Below are 20,633 nucleotides of genomic sequence, written 5' to 3' on the forward strand. Positions count from 1 at the left end.
ATATGTGTCTTCATTGGTTTCTTGCGAGCTGGAAGCAGTCCAAAGCGGAAGTGCTCTTTCCCCAAACAGCAACAACAAAGTTACAATGTATCCATTCGATCATCGGATTGGCAGTTTCAGAATGTTGTCCATTGTTTTGTCAATGGCTATTGAAGTTATATATTATATATATATGTTTTATAATGGGAAATAATGGACACCACAGTGCATTATTTTATAATAAAGATATGCCTACATTATTATGGCCATTTATGTGTATACACACAAAGTAGGTATATGCACAAGGCGATGATATTATGTATGTAATCATTATTTATGCAAACTAATTATGCCCTTTATCCTGCATGAAAGACAACACAAAAAAACTGTACAAAACAACTCGCAGGTAGGTTATGCTCCTGTCCAAAACTAGGCCTCACATGGCTCCAATGACAACTCGACAGCACAATAGCACATACAGTAGGACTACCAATAAAGTGCTCTTGCATAGAGTCCTCTTTTATATCACAGTTATTTAAGGTTAATGTTTTGATATCCAATAGCCCAATGATGTAGGCAGGGCCTAGGCTAAAGGGAGAAATAGGCTTGGCCTAATTCTATAGAATTCTAAATAATGGCAGAATATTGCCCTGATGAAAAATGCATGTAGGCTATACTTCGTCCAGGGTTATTACCAAATGTAATTATTTGTGTCCATAATAAAGAAGGCTAATGCTAAAAGCAGTGTTCACATATAAAGGGGGGAGGGCGAACTAGTGAGCGGAGATATAAGAGTTCGGGTTGTTGGCTGGGGCAGTTGTCGAGAGGTAGGCTAATGCAATTGTGTTACAAACCGAAAAAACTATGAAATCCGCCGTCGCAGCTGCCGAAACAACGGTAGCATGGTAGCTTTGGACTGGGGTTTGCAAGACGAGCGCCGATATCTACACATTACTGCAATTTTAACACCGAATTACTTATCCCCCTGATCGAGTCGGGTAAACCACCGTCCGAGATGGGGAAGGAGGTTAATGGTGTTTCGCGGAGCCGGTTTGAGGTGAGTTTATAATATAGGAGATTGCTAGATAACAATTATTTTTGATTGGTGTTATGGTGTTTGTTAAACTGCGTCCATGGTTGCGCACCGCACCGATGCAGCTTCCGCAGTCAATGTTTGGATTAGGGCAAACATGTTGTTTTCAAGTATCGACAATATCTTGATTTCTTCAATAGCCTACCAGAATGTACAATCATTAAATGGGGTTATAGTTTCATATTTTGTGTTTATAAAGCATTCATAGGTTTCCGAGCTGATAAAAAAAAAAATGTGGATCCTATCCGAGCTTTCTCTTTGTGCCGTCAAAACAAAGACAATGGCACAAAAACAGACTTTTAGGCTTCACACTGATACGAAGCCCTATATTTCCCATCGTTTTATAAACATAGAATGTGATAATATTCGGGCCTACTTCATCCCACTGTGTGACTGAGTTATTTCACAGAGTTTGAGAATTGGAATGTTGTCTTTGATCAGCTAGGGTTCTGTTGTGTAGACTCATGGCCGCTGCGGGTTGATTCTGCTACAGATGGGCCATTCGCTCGGCCACGACTCGGCTAGTCCACCACCACACTCCGAATATCAACAGCAAATACAACAATATATATATCTGTTTTTAAAATCATACAGGCTATGATTTCCCTATAGATGTTTACGTTGACAGAAGCCTCGTGTTTTTTATGCAAGCGATCGTTATTCAACGTTGTGGCAAAGTTTTCGTCGCTTTATACGCAGCGATAAAGAATGCACCAAATGTGAAATATGGCTTTGGATAAATACAGTCTCATTAACAAATGCCGCCCGTGTGTGTTCACGCCGTGACATTGGTCTGTCTACCCTGAGCACTCTGTTGTTTAATCCTCATCTAGGCGGCGTGGGATTTGTGTGGTTTTATTTATTTTTAACAGTGCAACAGCTGACGACTCAGAAGATTCAGGCCGTACCTTCTGGCCTGACAAGCTGACATCTGCGGCAGATACGTGAGCTGGCTGTAGTTTACTAGCCAATAACAATGGACTTTAACGGTTTGGAGAGTAGAATTGAAATTGTGTTGCATTTATAGGCAGGCCTATTCTTCGTCACGCCCCTGTTTTTTAATGCATCAACATATTGCCTGTTGTCAAGTGGCCTAGTGTTGTTGATTGAAACCCTACAGTTAGAGAGGAAAAACTATCTTGCTTTGTGCATATTTTGTTTCCAAAGGGATGAGGTGTGTTGTATTCAGCAATTCTTAGTGTGAATCAGTCAGTGAGCTCAGCTCATGTACTGTAACCACGGCAAGGCAACACATATCTTGAGCATTTCAAACAGTTTTTCATAGACCAGAGCCAAAAATGTTATAATAATATAATTCTAGAAAGTCTTTCATATCCAGATATATTCTTGATATGATTTCATATTCAAATAGTAGAGGAAAGTGAACAATTTGTACATTTAACTTTAAACCTATCATGCTGGGAAAGGATCCAAGTTATTTAAAAACGTCCTAAATAGTATGAGTATGATTGGAGATTCAAACATGATTTAGCCTTATTTCAAACCATTTGATATACAGCGCATTTGGAAAGTGTTCAGACCCATTTACTTTTTCCACAATTTGTTACGTTACAGCCTTATTCTAAAATGGATGAAAAAAAAAATATATATCCTCATCAACCTACACACAATACCCCATAATGACAAAGTGAAAACATGATTTTAGAAAATTTTGCAAATTTATAAAAAATAAAAAAAACAACAGAAACCTTATTTACACAAGTATTCAGACCCTTTGCTATGAGACTCAACATTGAGCTCAGGTGCATCTTCTTTCCATTGATCATCCTTGAGATGTTTCTATAACTTGATTGGAGTCCACCTGTGGTAAATTCAATTGATTGGACATGATTTGGAAAGGCAACACACCTGTCTATATAAGGTCCCATAGTTGACAGTGCATGTCAGAGCATAAACCAAGCCATGAGTTAGAAATTGTTCGTAGAGCTCCGAGACAGGATTGTGTCAAGGCACAGATCTGGGGAAGGGTACCAAAGCATTTCTGCAGCATTGAAGGTCCCCAAGAACACAGTGGCCTCCATCATTTTTAAATGAAAGAAGTTTGGAACCACCAAGACTCTTCCTGGGGCTGGCTGCCCGGCCAAACTGGGCAATCCGGGGAGAAGGGCATTGGTCAGGGACGTGACCAAGAACCCGATGGTCACTCTGACAGAGCTCCGGAGTTGTTTGTCTGTGGAGATGGGAGAACCTTCCAGAAGGACAACCATCTCTGCAGCACTCCACCAATCAGGCCTTTATGGTGGAGTGGCCAGACGTAAGCCACTCCTCAGTAAAAGGCACATAACAGCCCGCAAGGAGTTTGCCAAAAGGGATCTAAAGGTCTATGACCACGAGGAACAAGATTGTCTGGTCTGATGAAACCAAGATTGACCTCTTTGGCCTGAATGCCAAGTGTCACATCTGGAGGAAACCTGGCACAATCCCTATGGTGAAGCAAGGTGGTGGCAGCATCATACTTGATGTTTTTCAGAGGCAAGGACTGGGAGACTAGTCAGGATTGAGGGAAAGATGAGCGACGCAAAGTACAGAGATCCTTTATGAAAACCTGCTCCAAAAACCTGCAATGTAATCCATTTTAGAATAAGGCTGTAACCATTCAAGAAAAGGTACTTGTAATAATAACATACTCAAACCATAAGGGCAGTTCCACGGTAACGGAATTGTGTTGATTCAGATTTTTCACTTAAAATGTATACCCAACAAAAACCATTGATTTCAAAGTTTAACAAACATACAAGTTTATGCACAAGGACTACTTTTGAGAACAATTTACAATAACACATTTACTGGAAGAACTGTGCAGATGCAAAGTTTGGTGACAGAATTTCGGTAAAATCTCAGTGTCAACATTTTCCAGAAACTATAAACATCTGCTCCGAATTAAGATTCAACGATGTCTGTAGACAGAATGGAATGTCAGCTATGACATGACACATTGACTGAAACATCTATTTTGATTATTAAGCTACAGCAAGTGAAGTGGATTTACACCCGGTAACGGAATTGCGGTAACAGAACTTCATTATGGGTTCCTGATCTGTACTACACAGAAATGCATAATTATGGATATGAATGTCATTCTCTTCATAGTTCTGTAACCTAAATAGGTACACAAAGGTATACATATGTAATAACCTCCTCTGCATATTTGGGTATTATTCTACACACCGGCTATTATTTTAATGAGCTCTGCCCCCAAACAAGACCAAATTTGGTTGGACCAAATCAAAACCAATCATAGACGTCTATGTTTCACAAGCTTGGACATTAAAAGTGTAGTACAGCACAGTAGAGCTCAGTAAAGGACAGAACATTGGAGTATAGTTTACCATTGTAGCCAATTCAATTGCAGAAAATCACTTACCAATTACATTTTGGGGGGGTTTTAATCACTTAATAAATTAACAAAACGTATATCAGTAAAAGTAACTTATTGATAGGTCTACCTTTACTTGTTACTTAAAGATATGTGGGTTTTTGGTAAAGGAATTTCAAGGCAATGTTTCTTAAACTTACACAAGGCAAAAAAAAGTTATACAAAATGAAACATGTTGATATTAGTTGGCAGGGGTCTTTATTTACTTAAGCATTATTATTATGTATTTCTAATCTTTAAAAAAATACATTTTCTGGTAGATGTTTTCTAAGACCCCTTTTCCATCTGTTTGGCCTGAAATCAAAGCCGTTGCTTATTCTGAAATGTTTAGGATGGAAAATTGTTTAAAAATGTGTGTATGCCTTAATTTCTCAAATATAGTCTTAGCTTTCATTTGGCACCAGATTTGATATGCTCCTATGGACTTCACATGTTGGTGCTCATGGGTCCTTTTTACATGGAAATTACCAATAACTACTGTGGCCCAGCAAACAATGTAGCCTATATGCCCCAGGCCATGCTCATCTGGTTATTTTGTTAATGGCTGGGGATTATTTGACCTGTTGAGTAGTTCTCTGAAAGCCAAGCTGTCAGAGTGAATTTGCCCCAATGCAAAAGCAAAATGCCTGTCCTTTCCTGCTCCCTAGGAGTGTTGAAGTAGGACAGGCTGAATGTACTATTGACCCAGTGCATCCACTGAATTTGTATTGTAAGTTAACGGAAAATAAATCATAGATTCACTTTCAACATATACATATATTGGAGGTCAGACTAACAGCAGACTCATGTTGACTTTGTCACAAAGTTGCTCAAGTCTCTACAAAGTGTATTCCTGTTTATGCTTGATATCTTTGTCATTACATGGACCACCAGCATGGTTCAGCATTACTGCATTTGACAGGTCCTATTCTGACTACAATACTCCTCCATTAAAAATAAAATAATAATATGCCATTTAGCAGACCAAAGTTATCCAAAGCGACTTACACAGACAGGCCAACTAAGATATTTGTTCCACTTATTGGTGTTTTGACCAATCACATCAGATCTTTTCATATCTTTTTCAGAGCTGATCTAATTAGTCGAAAGACAAAATGAGCGAGAGAGAAATTTCTGATTATAATTATATTTTTTAAATATCAGAATTGGGCTGCCTGTTGTAAATGCAGCCTTAGTCATACAACATTTGTTGTATGAGTGGCCCCAGGAATCAAAGATGAATACAATTGACTTACCCATTAAGTGCTTCATACTTGGACAAATGTAGGTTTGCTCCTAAATATGGGAAGTTTGCAAACTAGAGTAGGATACTGTTTTCCATGACATCACCTTTCAGTATATCAAGGGACTGAATATCTCATGGATCCTAATTATCTGTTTGTAGGTGTGTTAAAACACCTCTTCTGTAGTCACTGTTTGATTAGGAGACAGCAAATGTCTCCCTTCCCCTCGATCTCTCTTCATCGCACTCACTGTATCACCCCCCTTTCTCCTGTCAAGCTTTGACATTGAACCTATCTCTACTGATGACAGTGATCGTTTATCATTGGTTATATGCTGGAGCTTTCCTTGGGGCGGGGCCAGAGAGAATAGAGGAAGTCTAGGCCAGTCCTGCTGTGAGCGACAGAGCCAGAGAAAGTTAACACGCTCTTCTTCATCTCTTCCTCACAGATGTTCTCAAACAGCGACGAGGCCGTCATCAATAAGAAGCTGCCCAAGGAGCTGTTGCTACGGTGAGCGAGGGCTTTCCAATGACTGGGCCGTATGCACACACAGAATATGGCACGCCACATGCTCAACACCATCAAACATCTTAACCTGCCCAAAACACAGCCATGTACACTCTGATCCACCTGCTCCACACAACACAGCCACGGACAATTAACGAGGTTACATCGTGACACTTGAGCCATGAGCCACCTTAGAAACGAAGGGTCACTATACCGGGGCTCTAGTGGTTTGGTCAACATCACCGACCAACTGCCATCTGCCACTCTCCCTCATGCCCCAATTTCCCCTCCCCCCAAATGCTAAAACTAATTAAACACAGATGGTCTGGGCTATAAAACATTCAAATCGATTAGGCAAAGAAGAAAAAGTAAAAAGCCCCCGAGCAAACAGAAAATGGAGGCCATAACTCAAGCCTGGGTCTCACTAGCAGAACGATCTGGGATAGAGGTGCTGACGGTTGGGGGTGTGCTGAAGGTGCAGGGGCCACAGACTGAGCTCTGATTTACTAGGGCTTTTGGGTTAGGGGCAGGCTTGCCGAGGCCAATTGCAACATTATACTCACCCTGCATCACACTGGGCTACAGAGCGCAATGTGTTTCATATGAATCCATCACACATGCATATCTATTCTTGAAGGGCATAGGCAGTATTCACACTCCTTGACTCCTTCCACATTTTGTGTTACAGTTTGAATTTAAAATGGATAACATTTAGATGTTTTTTGTCACTGGCCTACACACAATACCTAATAATGTCAAAGTGGAATTGTTTTCTGAAATGTTTACAAATTAATAAAAATGAAAAGCTGAAATGTCTTGACTAAGTATTCAACCCCTTTGTTATGGGAAGCCTAAATAAGTTCAGGAGTTAAAATGTCTTAACGAGTGACATTCTTTGCATGGACTCAATCTGTGTGCAATAATAGTTTTTAACATGATTTTTGAATGACTACCTCATCTCTATCCCACACATACAATTATCTGTAAGGTCCCTTAGTCAAGCAGTGAATTTCAAACACAAATTCAACCACAAATACCAGAGAGGTTTTCCAATGACTCGCAAAGAAGGCTACCTATTGGTAGATGGGTAAAGCATTTTAAAAAGCAGGCATTGAATATCCCTTTGAGAATGGTGAAGTTATTAATTACACTTTGGATGTTGTTTCAATCCATCCGGTCACTACAAAGATACAGGCGACCTTCCTAACTCAGTTGCCAGAGAGGAAGGAAACTGCTCAGGAATTTCACCCTGTGGCCGGTGGTGACTTTAAAACAGTTAGAGTTTAATGGCTGTGATAGGGGAACTGCGGATGGATCAACAGCATTGTAGTTACTCCACAATACTAACTTAATTTTAGAGTGAAAAGGAAGCCTGTACAGAATACAAAAATGTAAAAACATACATCCTGTTTGCAACAAGGCATTAACGTAATAATGCAAAAACTGTGGCAAAGCAATTCACTTTTTGTCCGGAATACAAAGTGTTATTTTTGCGGCCAATACGTTACTGAGTACCACTCTACATATTTTCAAGCATAGTGGTGGCTGCATCATGTTATGGGTATGCTTGTAATCATTAAGGTCTGGGGAGTTTTTCAGGATAAAAAATGAATGAATGGAGTTAAGCACAGGCAAAATCCTAGATGAATTCACCTTTCTGCAGGACAATAACCTAAAACACAAGGCCAAATCTACGCTGGTGTTGCTTACCAAAAAGACAGTGACTTAAATCTACTTGAAAATCTATGGCAAGACCTGAAGATTCACAGCTGCAATTGCTGTAAAATGTTATTCTATTGACTTAGGGGTGTGAATACTTATGTAAATGAGAATTTAATAAATGTTGAATTCTGACTGAAACACAACAATGTGGAAAAAGTCAAGGGGTATGAATACTTTATGAAGGCACTGGTACACTACCTACATACATACATACGTACCGTACCAGTCAAAAGTTTGGACACACCTACTCCTTCCAGGGTTTTTCTTTTTACTATTTTCTACATTGTAGAATAATAGTGAAGACATCAAAACTATGAAATAACACATATGGAATCATGTAGTATCCAAAAAAGTGTAAAACAAATCCAAATATATTTTCTATTTGAGTTTCTTTTTAAAGTAACCACCCTTTGCCTTGACAACTTTGCACACTCTTGGCATTCTCTCAACCAGCTTCATGAGGGAGTCACCTGGAATGCATTTCAATTAACAGGTGTCCCTTGTTAATTCGTGGAATTTCTTTCCTTCTTAATGCGGTCGAGCCAATCAGTTGAGTTGTGACAAGGTAGGGGTGGTATACAGAAGATGGCCCTGTTTGGTAAAAGACCAATTCCATATTATGGCAAGAACAGCTCAAATAAGCAAAGAGAAACGACAGTCCATCATTATTATAAGACATGGTCAGTCAAAACGGAACATTTCAAGAACTTTAAGTATCTTTATGTGCAGCTGCAAAAACCATTAAGCTCTATGACGAAACTGTCTCTCATGAGGACCGCCACAGGAAAGGAAGACCCAGAGTTACCTCTGCTGCAGAGGATATGTTCATTAGAGTTACCAGCATCAGAAATTACAGCCCAAATAAATGCTTCAGAGTTCAAGTAACAGACCCATCTCAACATCAACTGTTCAGAAGAGACTGCATGAATCAGGCCTTCATGGTTGAATTGCTGCAAAGAAATCACTACTACAGGACACCAATAAGAAGAAGAGACTTGCTTGGACAAAGAAACAAAAGCAAAGGACATTAGACCGATGGAAGTCGGTCCAAATTTGAGATTTTTGGTTCCAGCCGCTGTGTCTTTGTGAGACACAGAGTAGGTGAATGGATGCTCTCTGCATGTGTGGTTCCCACCGTGAAGCATAGAGGAGGAGGTGTGTGGGTGCTTTGCTGGTGACACTTCCAGTGATTTATTTAGAATTCAAGGCACACTTAACCAGCATGGCTACCACAGCATTCTGCAGTGATACGCCATCCCATCCGGTGCTCCTGGCAACTACTGTCATACTCCGTTCAAAGGCACCTTTTTTGTCTTGCCCATACACCCTCTGAATGGCACACATTCTCTAGTCTCAAGGCTTAAAAATCATTCTTTAACCTGTCTCCTCCCCTTCATCTTCACTGATTTGAAGTGGATTTAACGAGTGACAAATGAGGGATCATATCTTACACCTGGATTCACATGGTCAGTCTGTCATGGAAAGAGGTGTTTTTAACGTTTTGTGTGTGTGTGTGTGTAATGCCCCACCACACAATCTCTCTGCAAAAGTAAACATTTATCTAGCCTTCAAACACGATAACCATAGTAGAGTTAACATAAAATCACACACACAATCATAAGTGTCATATGCTCATCAAACATAAAGTGGCATACATAGCAGAGTTCTTGGTGTAATTATAGGGTCGAACAGGGATTCTGGGTAGAGCCTTGTATACATAGAGGGCTCTGGTTCTGATTCTGGGTACCAGGGGTTCTGAACCATCCCTGTCTGTGTTCCAGAATCTTCTCCTTTCTGGATGTGGTGACACTCTGTCGCTGTGCCCAGGTCTCACGGGTGAGTTTGTTTCTGAAGTGTGTATTTGGTTCAGTGTGAGTGTGTGTAATTATGTGTTGGACAGAATAGTGAAACCAGTGAAGTTGACCTTGTGCCCCTCTCTCCCTCAGTCGTGGAATGTGCTCGCCCTGGACGGCAGTAATTGGCAGAGGATTGACCTTTTCGACTTTCAGAGAGATATTGAGGTCAGGAAGTCTCGCATAAACCTTCTTTTTCCTCACCTCTTCTCTCGCCTATCCTCTCCATCTCCTCCTCACCTGCCATTTATTATTTTCTTTCTGTCTTGCTATCTTTTATGGAAACAAAGTGGACATTCATGGCTGTGACCTTATAAACACAAACAACATTGACTTTAAACCCACATACCGTGATTATCTAAGATTTGAATTCAGGACCATAGCAGTTGATTGTCTACCAAAGGAAAGTTTGATTAGACTACTATTGATGTTGTGCGTTCACCACAATCAATGCCATGTACTGCATGTCAATCTATTGACCTTGTCACTGTATGGATGACCACAGATGACAATTTAAAGGCATTTGAAGGGTATGACTGATGTATTCACACGTGACAAGTTTAGTACATTGCCATAATCAACAACGCCAGGTCAAGTATAATCATGTCTGCCAGCAATAGTAAGACAGACACTCAACAGGCTCTGCGAAATTGGTTCAAGTCAAGCAGTCAGTGTTTACAAAGATGGTTGAGTTTAGCCTAAACAGGTAGACTCCTACCCTATGCTCCTGCCACATGTGTTTTTGCATGTATGTGAAAGTGAAGATGATAAAACAGATTCCTCCTCAGATTATGATAGGTGTTTGTGTCCGTGTGTTGCAGGGGCGAGTGGTGGAGAACATCTCGAAACGATGTGGGGGATTCCTGAGGAAGTTGAGTCTGCGGGGCTGTTTGGGGGTGGGGGACAGCGCTCTGAGGTGAGGACTGACTGGGAATCGGGCCTAGACTGGGCACTCTTGGCACTGAGTAGGGTGAGGGGAGGAGATTTATGTGGGAGCTGGAGGGCAAGTACACACACTCCAGTGCAAATATGTCTGTTCCTGTTTGTTTTTCAACAGAACTTTCTCCCAGAACTGCAGGAATATTGAGCTGCTTAGTTTGAATGGCTGCACCAAGATTACTGACAGGTATTTGCAGACATTTATGCCTTGTTTTTTTGTCTAGTATAATTCTATTTTGCTAATGTACTAAAGTGTGACATTATTATACATGTAAGCCTCTTGCCTCTTTCTCTCGCATGCAGCACATGTAATAGCCTCAGTAAGTTCTGTCCCAAGCTCAAGCACTTGGACCTCGCCTCCTGTACCTCAATCACCAACCTGTCACTCAAGGCACTCAGGTGAGGGGTCTCTCTTTCTCCCACTCATACTGTCAGCATTCCTGGAAAAACCTTGTCACTCACCTTTTGGTGATTTGATTGTAGTCATCCCTCTTCGTGACAGTTTGTTGACTCTAGGACTAATATAAGCCATTCAAAATATCCTGGGACTTTTTTTGAGATGCAAGGTTTTTCCAGGACTCCAACAATACTCGCACGCACACACTGGGGAGTCTCCTCAGCAGGAGCAGATGGTTGCATCTGTTGTACAAGTGTAGGGTGATCAGGTTATTCAGGGGATGTGCATAAATATGGGACACATTTGTTGTTGTTTTGCCGGCTTTTTATCTAATATCTGTGTCGTGGTCTGACCCATTTTCTTCCCCTGCAGCGAGGGCTGTCCTCTGTTAGAGCAGCTTAACATCTCGTGGTGTGACCAGGTGACTAAGGATGGCATCCAGGCCTTGGTACGATGCTGTCCCGGACTCAAAGGCCTTTTCCTCAAGGGCTGCACACAGGTAGGGCCAGGGCAAAGGGCAACAAACGGGTCCGCTAGAGATGGAACCATTAAAAAGCATAAGATCACTACCTCAGTCTAAGCAAGGTGCGTGAACAGAAGAAGAGACTGGATGTGTGAGAGGTATTCAGACACCCTTGCAGGTGAAAGGAACAAACGGATCGCGTATAATTAGTATTGTAGCCAGGAGGATGAGGCATTAAGATATAGGTAGACTGAATGGCTGACTGAGGGGAGAGGGGCTTAGCTAGTCTAGATATGAGACCAGGGCTAATGTTTGTATTGCAAGCAGTGTGATGGGGATGGTAGATCCAAACAGCAGGTAGGACATTTAGTTGCAGGAGGGGGTTAGCTAGCTAGCTCATTGGTGGGGTTACCTTGGTGCACTGCTAATGGGATTTAAAATGACACCTCTCTCTCTCTCTCTATCTCTCGCTCTCGCTTCTTTCCATCTCCACCTATTAACTAGTTGGAGGATGAAGCACTGAAGCACATTGGTGCACACTGTCCAGAGCTGGTCACTCTCAACTTACAGACGTGTTCGGTAAGCAAGCACCTCTTTCAGTGTTTAGGTCACATAACAGCAAAACCTGCTGATCTCACAGCTCCAAAATAAAGTGAGTGTCTCGCTTGATATTTCAGCACCCATCATGTTTGGGGCTGAATGCTTTGTTGTGGTGGGTTGGGGGCTTGTAACTCCTGAATAGGCTTGTCATTGAGAAATGATGAATCTCTAATAGCTGTTGTGGCCATCCATATGGAAGGTAAATGAGTCATGTCCTGCCTCTCCTTTGCTGTTTTTTTTTTTTGGCGGACTGAGGGGAGTTTCTTGTGTACAAGGCTGCTCAGTCAGTCTGCATTCTGCCCTGCAGTAGAGGGACTAGTGTGGACTGAGGCCTGCCCTGCCATGTAACCTACATAACGAATAGCGTGTGAAATGCACCCAGACAACACATTTGTTTCTCTGGCATCCTCTTTATCTGTGTCTCCAAATTCCCTTCCTGTTACGTCTACACCCCAAATGTCTCTCCCTCCCTCTTTCCTTCCTTGTCTCCTTTTCAATGTCTCCCATCTTTCAGCAGCTCCCTCTTCTTTTGCCTCTTTTTCATCCTCTGTCCTCTCTCTCTTTTTACACCTGTGCTTTCTCTGTGTGGCTCCCCCTCGCAACTTTCTGCAATCTTGTAAGATCAGAACTACAGAGGGAAAAGAGATGAAAATATATCACAAAAAACATGATATGATTCTCATTCCCTGTTCTGAGGTGGATATTGATAGCCTTCGGCATTAGTTATGGTATTGCGCAACCAGGGGTGGAAAGACCTTGGATCATTGTTACTCTAACTTCCGTGACGCATATAAGGCCCTGCCCCGCCCCCCTTTCGGAAAAGCTGACCACGACTCCATTTTGTTGATCCCTGCCTACAGACAGAAACTAAAACAAGAGGCTCCCACGCTGAGGTCTGTCCAACGCTGGTCCGACCAAGCTGACTCCACACTCCAAGACTGCTTCCATCACGTGGACTGGGACATGTTTCGTATTGCGTCAGACAACAACATTGACGAATACGCTGATTCGGTGTGCGAGTTCATTAGAACGTGCGTTGAAGATGTCGTTCCCATAGCAACGATTAAAACATTCCCTAACCAGAAACCGTGGATTGATGGCAGCATTCGTGTGAAACTGAAAGCGCGAACCACTGCTTTTAATCAGGGCAAGGTGTCTGGTAACATGACCGAATACAAACAGTGCAGCTATTCCCTCCGCAAGGCTATCAAACAAGCTAAGCGTCAGTACAGAGACAAAGTAGAATCTCAATTCAACGGCTCAGACACAAGAGGCATGTGGCAGGGTCTACAGTCAATCACGGACTACAGGAAGAAATCCAGCCCAGTCACGGACCAGGATGTCCTGCTCCCAGGCAGACTAAATAACTTTTTTGCCCGCTTTGAGGACAATATAGTGCCACTGACACGGCCCGCAACGAAAACTTGCGGTCTCTCCTTCACTGCAGCCGAGGTGAGTAAGACATTTAAACGTGTTAACCCTCGCAAGGCTGCAGGCCCAGACGGCATCCCCAGCCGCGCCCTCAGAGCATGCGCAGACCAGCTGGCCGGTGTGTTTACGGACATATTCAATCAATCCCTATACCAGTCTGCTGTTCCCACATGCTTCAAGAGGGCCACCATTGTTCCTGTTCCCAAGAAAGCTAAGGTAACTGAGCTAAACGACTACCGCCCCGTAGCACTCACTTCCGTCATCATGAAGTGCTTTGAGAGACTAGTCAAGGACCATATCACCTCCACCCTACCTGACACCCTAGACCCACTCCAATTTGCTTACCGCCCAAATAGGTCCACAGACGATGCAATCTCAACCACACTGCACACTGCCCTAACCCATCTGGACAAGAGGAATACCTATGTGAGAATGCTGTTCATTGACTACAGCTCGGCATTCAACACCATAGTACCCTCCAAGCTCGAGACCCTGGGTCTCGACCCCGCCCTGTGCAACTGGGTACTGGACTTCCTGACGGGCCGCCCCCAGGTGGTTAGGGTAGGCAACAACATCTCCTCCCCGCTGATCCTCAACACTGGGGCCCCACAAGGGTGCGTTCTGAGCCCTCTCCTGTACTCCCTGTTCACCCACGACTGCGTGGCCACGCACGCCTCCAACTCAATCATCAAGTTTGCGGACGACACAACAGTGGTAGGCTTGATTACCAACAACGACGAGACGGCCTACAGGGAGGAGGTGAGGGCCCTCGGAGTGTGGTGTCAGGAAAATAACCTCACACTCAACGTCAACAAAACTAAGGAGATGATTGTGGACTTCAGGAAACAGCAGAGGGAACACCCCCCTATCCACATCGATGGAACAGTAGTGGAGAGGGTAGCAAGTTTTAAGTTCCTCGGCATACACATCACAGACAAACTGAATTGGTCCACTCACACAGACAGCATTGTGAAGAAGGCGCAGCAGCGCCTCTTCAACCTCAGGAGGCTGAAGAAATTTGGCTTGTCACCAAAAGCACTCACAAACTTCTACAGATGCACAATCGAGAGCATCCTGGCGGGCTGTATCACCGCCTGGTACGGCAACTGCTCCGCCCTCAACCGTAAGGCTCTCCAGAGGGTAGTGAGGTCTGCACAACGCATCACCGGGGGCAAACTACCTGCCCTCCAGGACACCTACACCACCCGATGTCACAGGAAGGCCATAAAGATCATCAAGGACATCAACCACCCGAGCCACTGCCTGTTCACCCCGCTATCATCCAGAAGGCGAGGTCAGTACAGGTGCATCAAAGCTGGGACCGAGAGACTGAAAAACAGCTTCTATCTCAAGGCTATCAGACTGTTAAACAGCCACCACTAACATTGAGTGGCTGCTGCCAACACACTGACACTGACTCAACTCCAGCCACTTTAATAATGGGAATTGATGGGAAATGATGTAAATATATCACTAGCCACTTTAAACAATGCTACCTTATATAATGTTACTTACCCTACATTATTCATCTCATAGGCATACGTATATACTGTACTCTATATCATCGACTGTATCCTTATGTAATACATGTATCACTAGCCACTTTAACTATGCCACTTTGTTTACATACTCATCTCATATGTATATACTGTACTCGATACAGTAGATTGTATCTGCCTATGCTGCTCTGTACCATCACTCATTCATATATCCTTATGTACATATTCTTTATCCCCTCACACTGTGTACAAGACAGTAGTTTTGGAATTGTTAGTTAGATTACTTGTTGGTTATTACTGCATTGTCGGAACTAGAAGCACAAGCATTTCGCTACACTCGCATTAACATCTGCTAACCATGTGTATGTGACAAAGAAAATTTGATTTGATTTGGTAATATTTTGTTAATGGTGTTATAGCTGTTTGATGCCGTGGAAGTTCTGCTAGTGACCCGTGCCTGTTTCCCTCTGAGCAGCAGATCACAGACGAAGGTCTCATTACTATATGCCGGGGCTGTCACCATCTGCAGTCGCTGTGTGTCTCAGGTTGTGCCAACATCACAGACGCCATCCTCCACGCCTTGGGACTGAACTGCCCGCGCCTCAGGTTGGTACTCCCTCTGCTCCTAGTCCACCTCACCCCCGACCCCTGCTCCAACCCCTCCACACTGGTCTCAGGTGTCCACGCCACCCATCCCTGCTTCTAACCACTGTTCACTCCAAATACCACCAGAAACTCCATACAACCCTTCATACATTAAGACTCTCCTTTCTGGTTAGTGCCCAAGTTAACCCACCTTGTATTTCCTCAGACACGTCAGTACATAGAAGTTACCCCGATCATAACAGGATATCCTGTCTCCTTTCAGAATATTAGAGGTGGCTCGCTGCTCTCAGCTCACAGATGTGGGCTTCACTACACTAGCAAGGGTGAGTGTGGAAACTGACGCAGATCACACACACACATCTCTGACATACACTACCGTTCAAAAGTTTGGGGTCACTTAGAAATGTCCTTGTTTTTGAGAAAATCAAAGCATTTTTTGGTCCATTTTAAAATGACATCAAATTGATCAGAAATGCAGTGTAGACATTGTTAATGTTGTAAATGACTATTGTAGCTGGAAACAGCAGATTTTTTATGGAATATCTGCATAGGCGTACAGAGGCCCATTATCAGCAACCATCACTCCTTGTGTTTGCTAATCCAAGTTTATAATTTTAAAAGGCTAATTGATCATTAGAAAACCCTTTTACAGTTATGTTAGCACAGCTAAAAACTGTTGTACTGATTTAATGAAGCAATAAAACTGGCCTTCTATAGACTAGTTGAGTATCTGGAGCATTTGTGGGTTCGATTACAGGTTCAAAATGGCCAGAAACAAAGAACTTACTTCTGAAACTCGTCAGTCTATTCCTGTTCTGAGAAATGAAGGCTATTCCATGCGAGAAATTGCCAAGAGACTTGGCATCCCGGAGTCGCCTCTTCACTGTTGACGTTGAGACTGGTGTTTTGCAGGTACTTTTTAATTAAGCTGCCAGTTGAGGACTTGTGAGGCGTCTGGTTCTCAAACTAGACACTCGAATGTACTAGTCCTCTTGTTCATTTGTGCACCGGGGCCTCCCACTCCTCTTTCTATTCTGGTTAGAGCCAGTTTTCGCTGTTCTGTGAAGGGAGTAGTACACAGCGTGGTATGAGATATTCAGTTTCTTGGCAATTGCTCGCATAGAATAGCCATCATTTCTCAGAACAAGAATAGACTGACGAGTTTCAGAAGAAAGTTCTTTGTTTCTGGCCATTTTGAACCTGTAATCGAACCCACAAATGATGATGCTCCAGATACTTAACTAGTCTAAAGAAGGACAGTTTTTTATTGCTTCTTTAATCAGTACAACAGTTTTCAGCTCTGCTAACATAATTGCAAAAGGGTTTTCTAATGATCAATTAGCCTTTCAAAATGATCAACTTGGATTAGCTAACACAACGTGCCATTGGAACGCAGGAGTGATGGTTGCTGATAATGGGCCTCTGTACGCCTATGTAGATATTCCATAAAAAATCTGCTGTTTCCAGCTACAATAGTCATTTACAACATTAACAATGTCTACACTGCATTTCTGATCAATTTAATGTTATTTTAATGGACAATTTTTTTTTGCTTTTCTTTCAAAAACAAGAACATTTCTAAGTGACCCCAAACATTTGAATGGTAGTGTACATGTGTTGTCTTACGTTTTTTTTTTTTTTTTTCGTTTTTTTTTTTTCCCTGGCAGAATTGTCATGAGCTAGAAAAAATGGACCTGGAAGAGTGTGTGCAGGTGAGCTAGCCTGCGCAACACGCATGTTTCCACACACACTAACATACCTTGTAGCACCATCCACCAGAAGGATACGTTTGTTTATGTCTCTCCCCAGATCACGGACGGCACACTTATCCAGTTGTCCATCCACTGCCCTCATCTGCAAGTTCTGGTGAGCACTAGCTAATGGCTTCTATCCTATGAGCTTGTCTCAAACATGCTTTGTTTAATTTAAATTCTATGAAATACATGTCGGAAAAACTTGTTTCTTAGATAATCCACAGTCTCGTGGTGTTAATAACAAAAGAAACCCAATGTGTTCGGTGACTGTAGTATTGCTGTTCTTAACTGTTCCCTGGTCGTTGTTATGGTCTCTCTCTCAGAGCTTGTCTCACTGTGAGCTGATTACTGACGATGGCATCAGACATCTGGGAAGCGGGCCCTGTGCCCACGACCGGCTGGAGGTGATCGAGCTGGACAACTGCCCCCTGATCACGGACGCCTCGCTGGAGCACCTGAAGACCTGCCACAGCCTGGACCGCATCGAGCTCTACGACTGCCAGCAGATCACCCGCGCAGGCATTAAGAGACTAAGGGTAGGCACTGGTGCTACATTGTACATTGCGGCTTATGCGTAGTGCACAGACACACAGATTACAGTAAATGAATGAACATTTCTTAGATGCGTTTGTATATACCCTTACACCAACGCTTGTCTTTTTTATCTCTTTCTCTCCAGACCCATCTACCTAACATCAAAGTGCACGCGTATTTCGCCCCCGTCACCCCACCCCCCTCGGTTGGGGGGAGTCGCCAGAGATTCTGTCGCTGCTGTATCCTGCTATGATGTGAAGACTGCGCCCCCACCCCTCTTCAGCCCAACTTCTGCCCCTCCACCCAACCTGGCTCGGCCTGGTCCGATCCGGCCTCAAGGTATACATGCTGGTGTGCCCCCCCGATTGGAGAGAGGGAGAGGGAGAGGGCAGAGAGAGGGAGAGAGCCCATCCACCACAGGGTCTGGGAAGAACCTTCCCAACGACATTACCAAACCCACTCACAACGGCCTTTGTCAAACACACAAATAAACACACACACATCACCACAGATGAACATCAGTACATTCCCTGCTGTCCCCAGGCCCATGTTCTAAAGACCACCCAGCATTGCAGGGAGGATTACATAATAGAACCACTGCTGTTTACAGATTAGGATCCTAATACACTGTATGGACTACATGAAGGTAGGGCTCACTTGATACAAGGTTCCCTATGGACTACTATGACCTTTTACTAAAGGATCAGGAAGATGGGTTTGGATAAGAAACTCACATCCAATGTGGATGTTGGGAGGATAACCAGAAACATGGCTAGAGCTACTATGAGGATATTGGTTTGGTAGAAATGCCCTCAGAATCTTTCAACGACTGTCAAGCTACCTCTAGACATAACTGCACTTCAATGTGAGTAGCTCTTTGTTAGCCTCTGGTTCCAGACTGCCCACTCCCAACCAAACTTTTTATTTTTTATTTTTTACTAAAGATCCGTTTCCATTGGCACTTTGAAGTCAACCCAGGTTGGGCTGGCCTTGGTGGCTGGCTGAAATTGTTTCCACTGCCTCCAAAGAATAAATGATGTCATGTTGCTAGGTATTCAATATGTGACTGCAGCTGGCTTCGCTAATGTTGCTAACTGGCAAGATGTTGAAGAATTTAAATTCACCCTCACAATGCTGTAACTAACTTTAACCCATACTCCTGTCAGTGCTAGCCATACTCAGAACCATGTATTTAGCTTGCTAACTAGCTAAACGGTTAGCGTCGCTATTGGCTAGCTAACTAATCAAGCAAACCAGACGGCAGGTTTGAGTGTTTTATTTATTTATATATTTTTATACAACAGATTTGATATGATGTAGCTAGCTAGCTTTCAATACGAACTGGCCAGCTAAAATTCCTGCTAGCTACAGTAGCTTGTTTTAACTCTTGATTTGCTAGCTAATAATGGTAGCTAGCATTTTAGGTCATAAAAGTTTATTGTGGAATGCAAAAATTAATGGATCCAGCTGTGGTGGCAATTCGTGTCATGTCTGACTACTGCAGTACTGCTTGTCCATGTGCTAACTAGCAGCGCACACACCTAGATGAGCTGCTCAACGTTGTCACCATCCAGCGGTGATTTTATTTTTTATTTACTGCGTCACCAGCCTGAATTCTAAACGCGCTAGCACCAGGTGTGAAACTGGGCTGTGCTGGTTCGAATTTGAGAATTCCATTCGAACATCTCTATTTTGATTTTAAGTGCCAGTGGAAAGGGGTTTAATTTAACAGAGTCCTGGTGTCTTCGACAGCAATTAAACAGCCCCCCCCACACACACACAAATATATTGTAAATACAGTGGGTAGTAGTTATTTTTCTCTAGTCTCAAAGTAGCTACAGCTTAGTGCAGGCCTGCTAGAGGGTATGCTGAGTTTATCCAGCAAAATGATGACACTTTTTAAAGAGTCTCTATGACTCACCTAATAGTTTACTGCCAAATGACAACACACACTTGCACATACACGTGCGCACACACACACACAGCTCAATACCTCCCCCTTCCCCTCTCTCTGTTACAATCAGAAGCTTCATTGTACAAAAAAAAAAGAGAAAAGCAAATATTTTTCTAAAAAGGACACCAATTGAGACTTACACGTGGGGACTTGAGAAGATGCCAAATGTTGCATGTAACAATTCTAGTTTTTTAAATCTAAATGTAATATATGTAAGTACTGTGGAAATCCAGCGCCGCGGCCAGCTAAACCACACCACAGACCATGGTGTGAAGGAGAGATTTACGTCAATGGGTCTCGCACTATGTTAAGCCAAACACATACTGTACACACACAGGTGTGTTTTTGTGTATGTGTGTGAGAGAATGTTCCGGGGCTATGGCGAGTAGTTTGGACAGTGAACCATCACCGGTTCTGGATTTTTGGAGACATAATAAACCAGGCCCCTGCAAGCTAGTCTTAACAACAACAATATATTGAATAGAAACCCAAACACATAAAATAAAAAAAGATTGACGTCACTGTGAGTTTGCGATGCCAGACAGACCAGGAGGACGGAAAGAAAAAGCCAACCGAAAACAAAGTATCTGTATTTTCATTTTGTTGCTTTTAGTCTTTTTCCCCCCTTGGTGATGAACATTCTTGATGAATGCGAGCTGGCTAACCACACATGTGTAGGAGG

The 20,633-nt window shown here is 42.9% G+C and overlaps 1 protein-coding gene across 1 annotated transcript; it reads left to right on the forward strand.

Annotated features, from left to right (window-relative positions):
- Nucleotides 1-540: 540 nt before the first annotated feature.
- LOC139421155 (F-box/LRR-repeat protein 20-like) lies at nucleotides 541-20,052 on the forward strand. The gene is made up of 15 exons (XM_071171761.1): nucleotides 541-1,036; nucleotides 6,141-6,202; nucleotides 9,703-9,757; nucleotides 9,868-9,942; nucleotides 10,596-10,690; nucleotides 10,832-10,900; nucleotides 11,017-11,112; nucleotides 11,483-11,609; nucleotides 12,078-12,152; nucleotides 15,579-15,709; nucleotides 15,972-16,032; nucleotides 17,377-17,421; nucleotides 17,519-17,575; nucleotides 17,787-17,999; nucleotides 18,143-20,052. Exons 1-15 carry the CDS (start codon nucleotides 995-997, stop codon nucleotides 18,248-18,250), a joined length of 1,311 nt encoding a protein of 436 aa, XP_071027862.1. The 5' UTR covers nucleotides 541-994; the 3' UTR covers nucleotides 18,251-20,052.
- Nucleotides 20,053-20,633: the final 581 nt, after the last annotated feature.

This window comes from Oncorhynchus clarkii, chromosome 12 (genome assembly GCF_045791955.1).
Source record: "Oncorhynchus clarkii lewisi isolate Uvic-CL-2024 chromosome 12, UVic_Ocla_1.0, whole genome shotgun sequence".
NCBI lineage: Eukaryota > Metazoa > Chordata > Actinopteri > Salmoniformes > Salmonidae > Oncorhynchus > Oncorhynchus clarkii.

Bases quoted from the DNA above. Each gene is read 5' to 3' on its own strand.
- LOC139421155 (XM_071171761.1), top strand. From the start codon at position 995: ATGGGGAAGGAGGTTAATGGTGTTTCGCGGAGCCGGTTTGAG. The intron at 11,113-11,482 runs GTGAGGGGTCTC...CTTCCCCTGCAG, and splicing joins CTGTCACTCAAGGCACTCAG to CGAGGGCTGTCCTCTGTTAG. The intron at 12,153-15,578 runs GTAAGCAAGCAC...CCCTCTGAGCAG, and splicing joins TCAACTTACAGACGTGTTCG to CAGATCACAGACGAAGGTCT.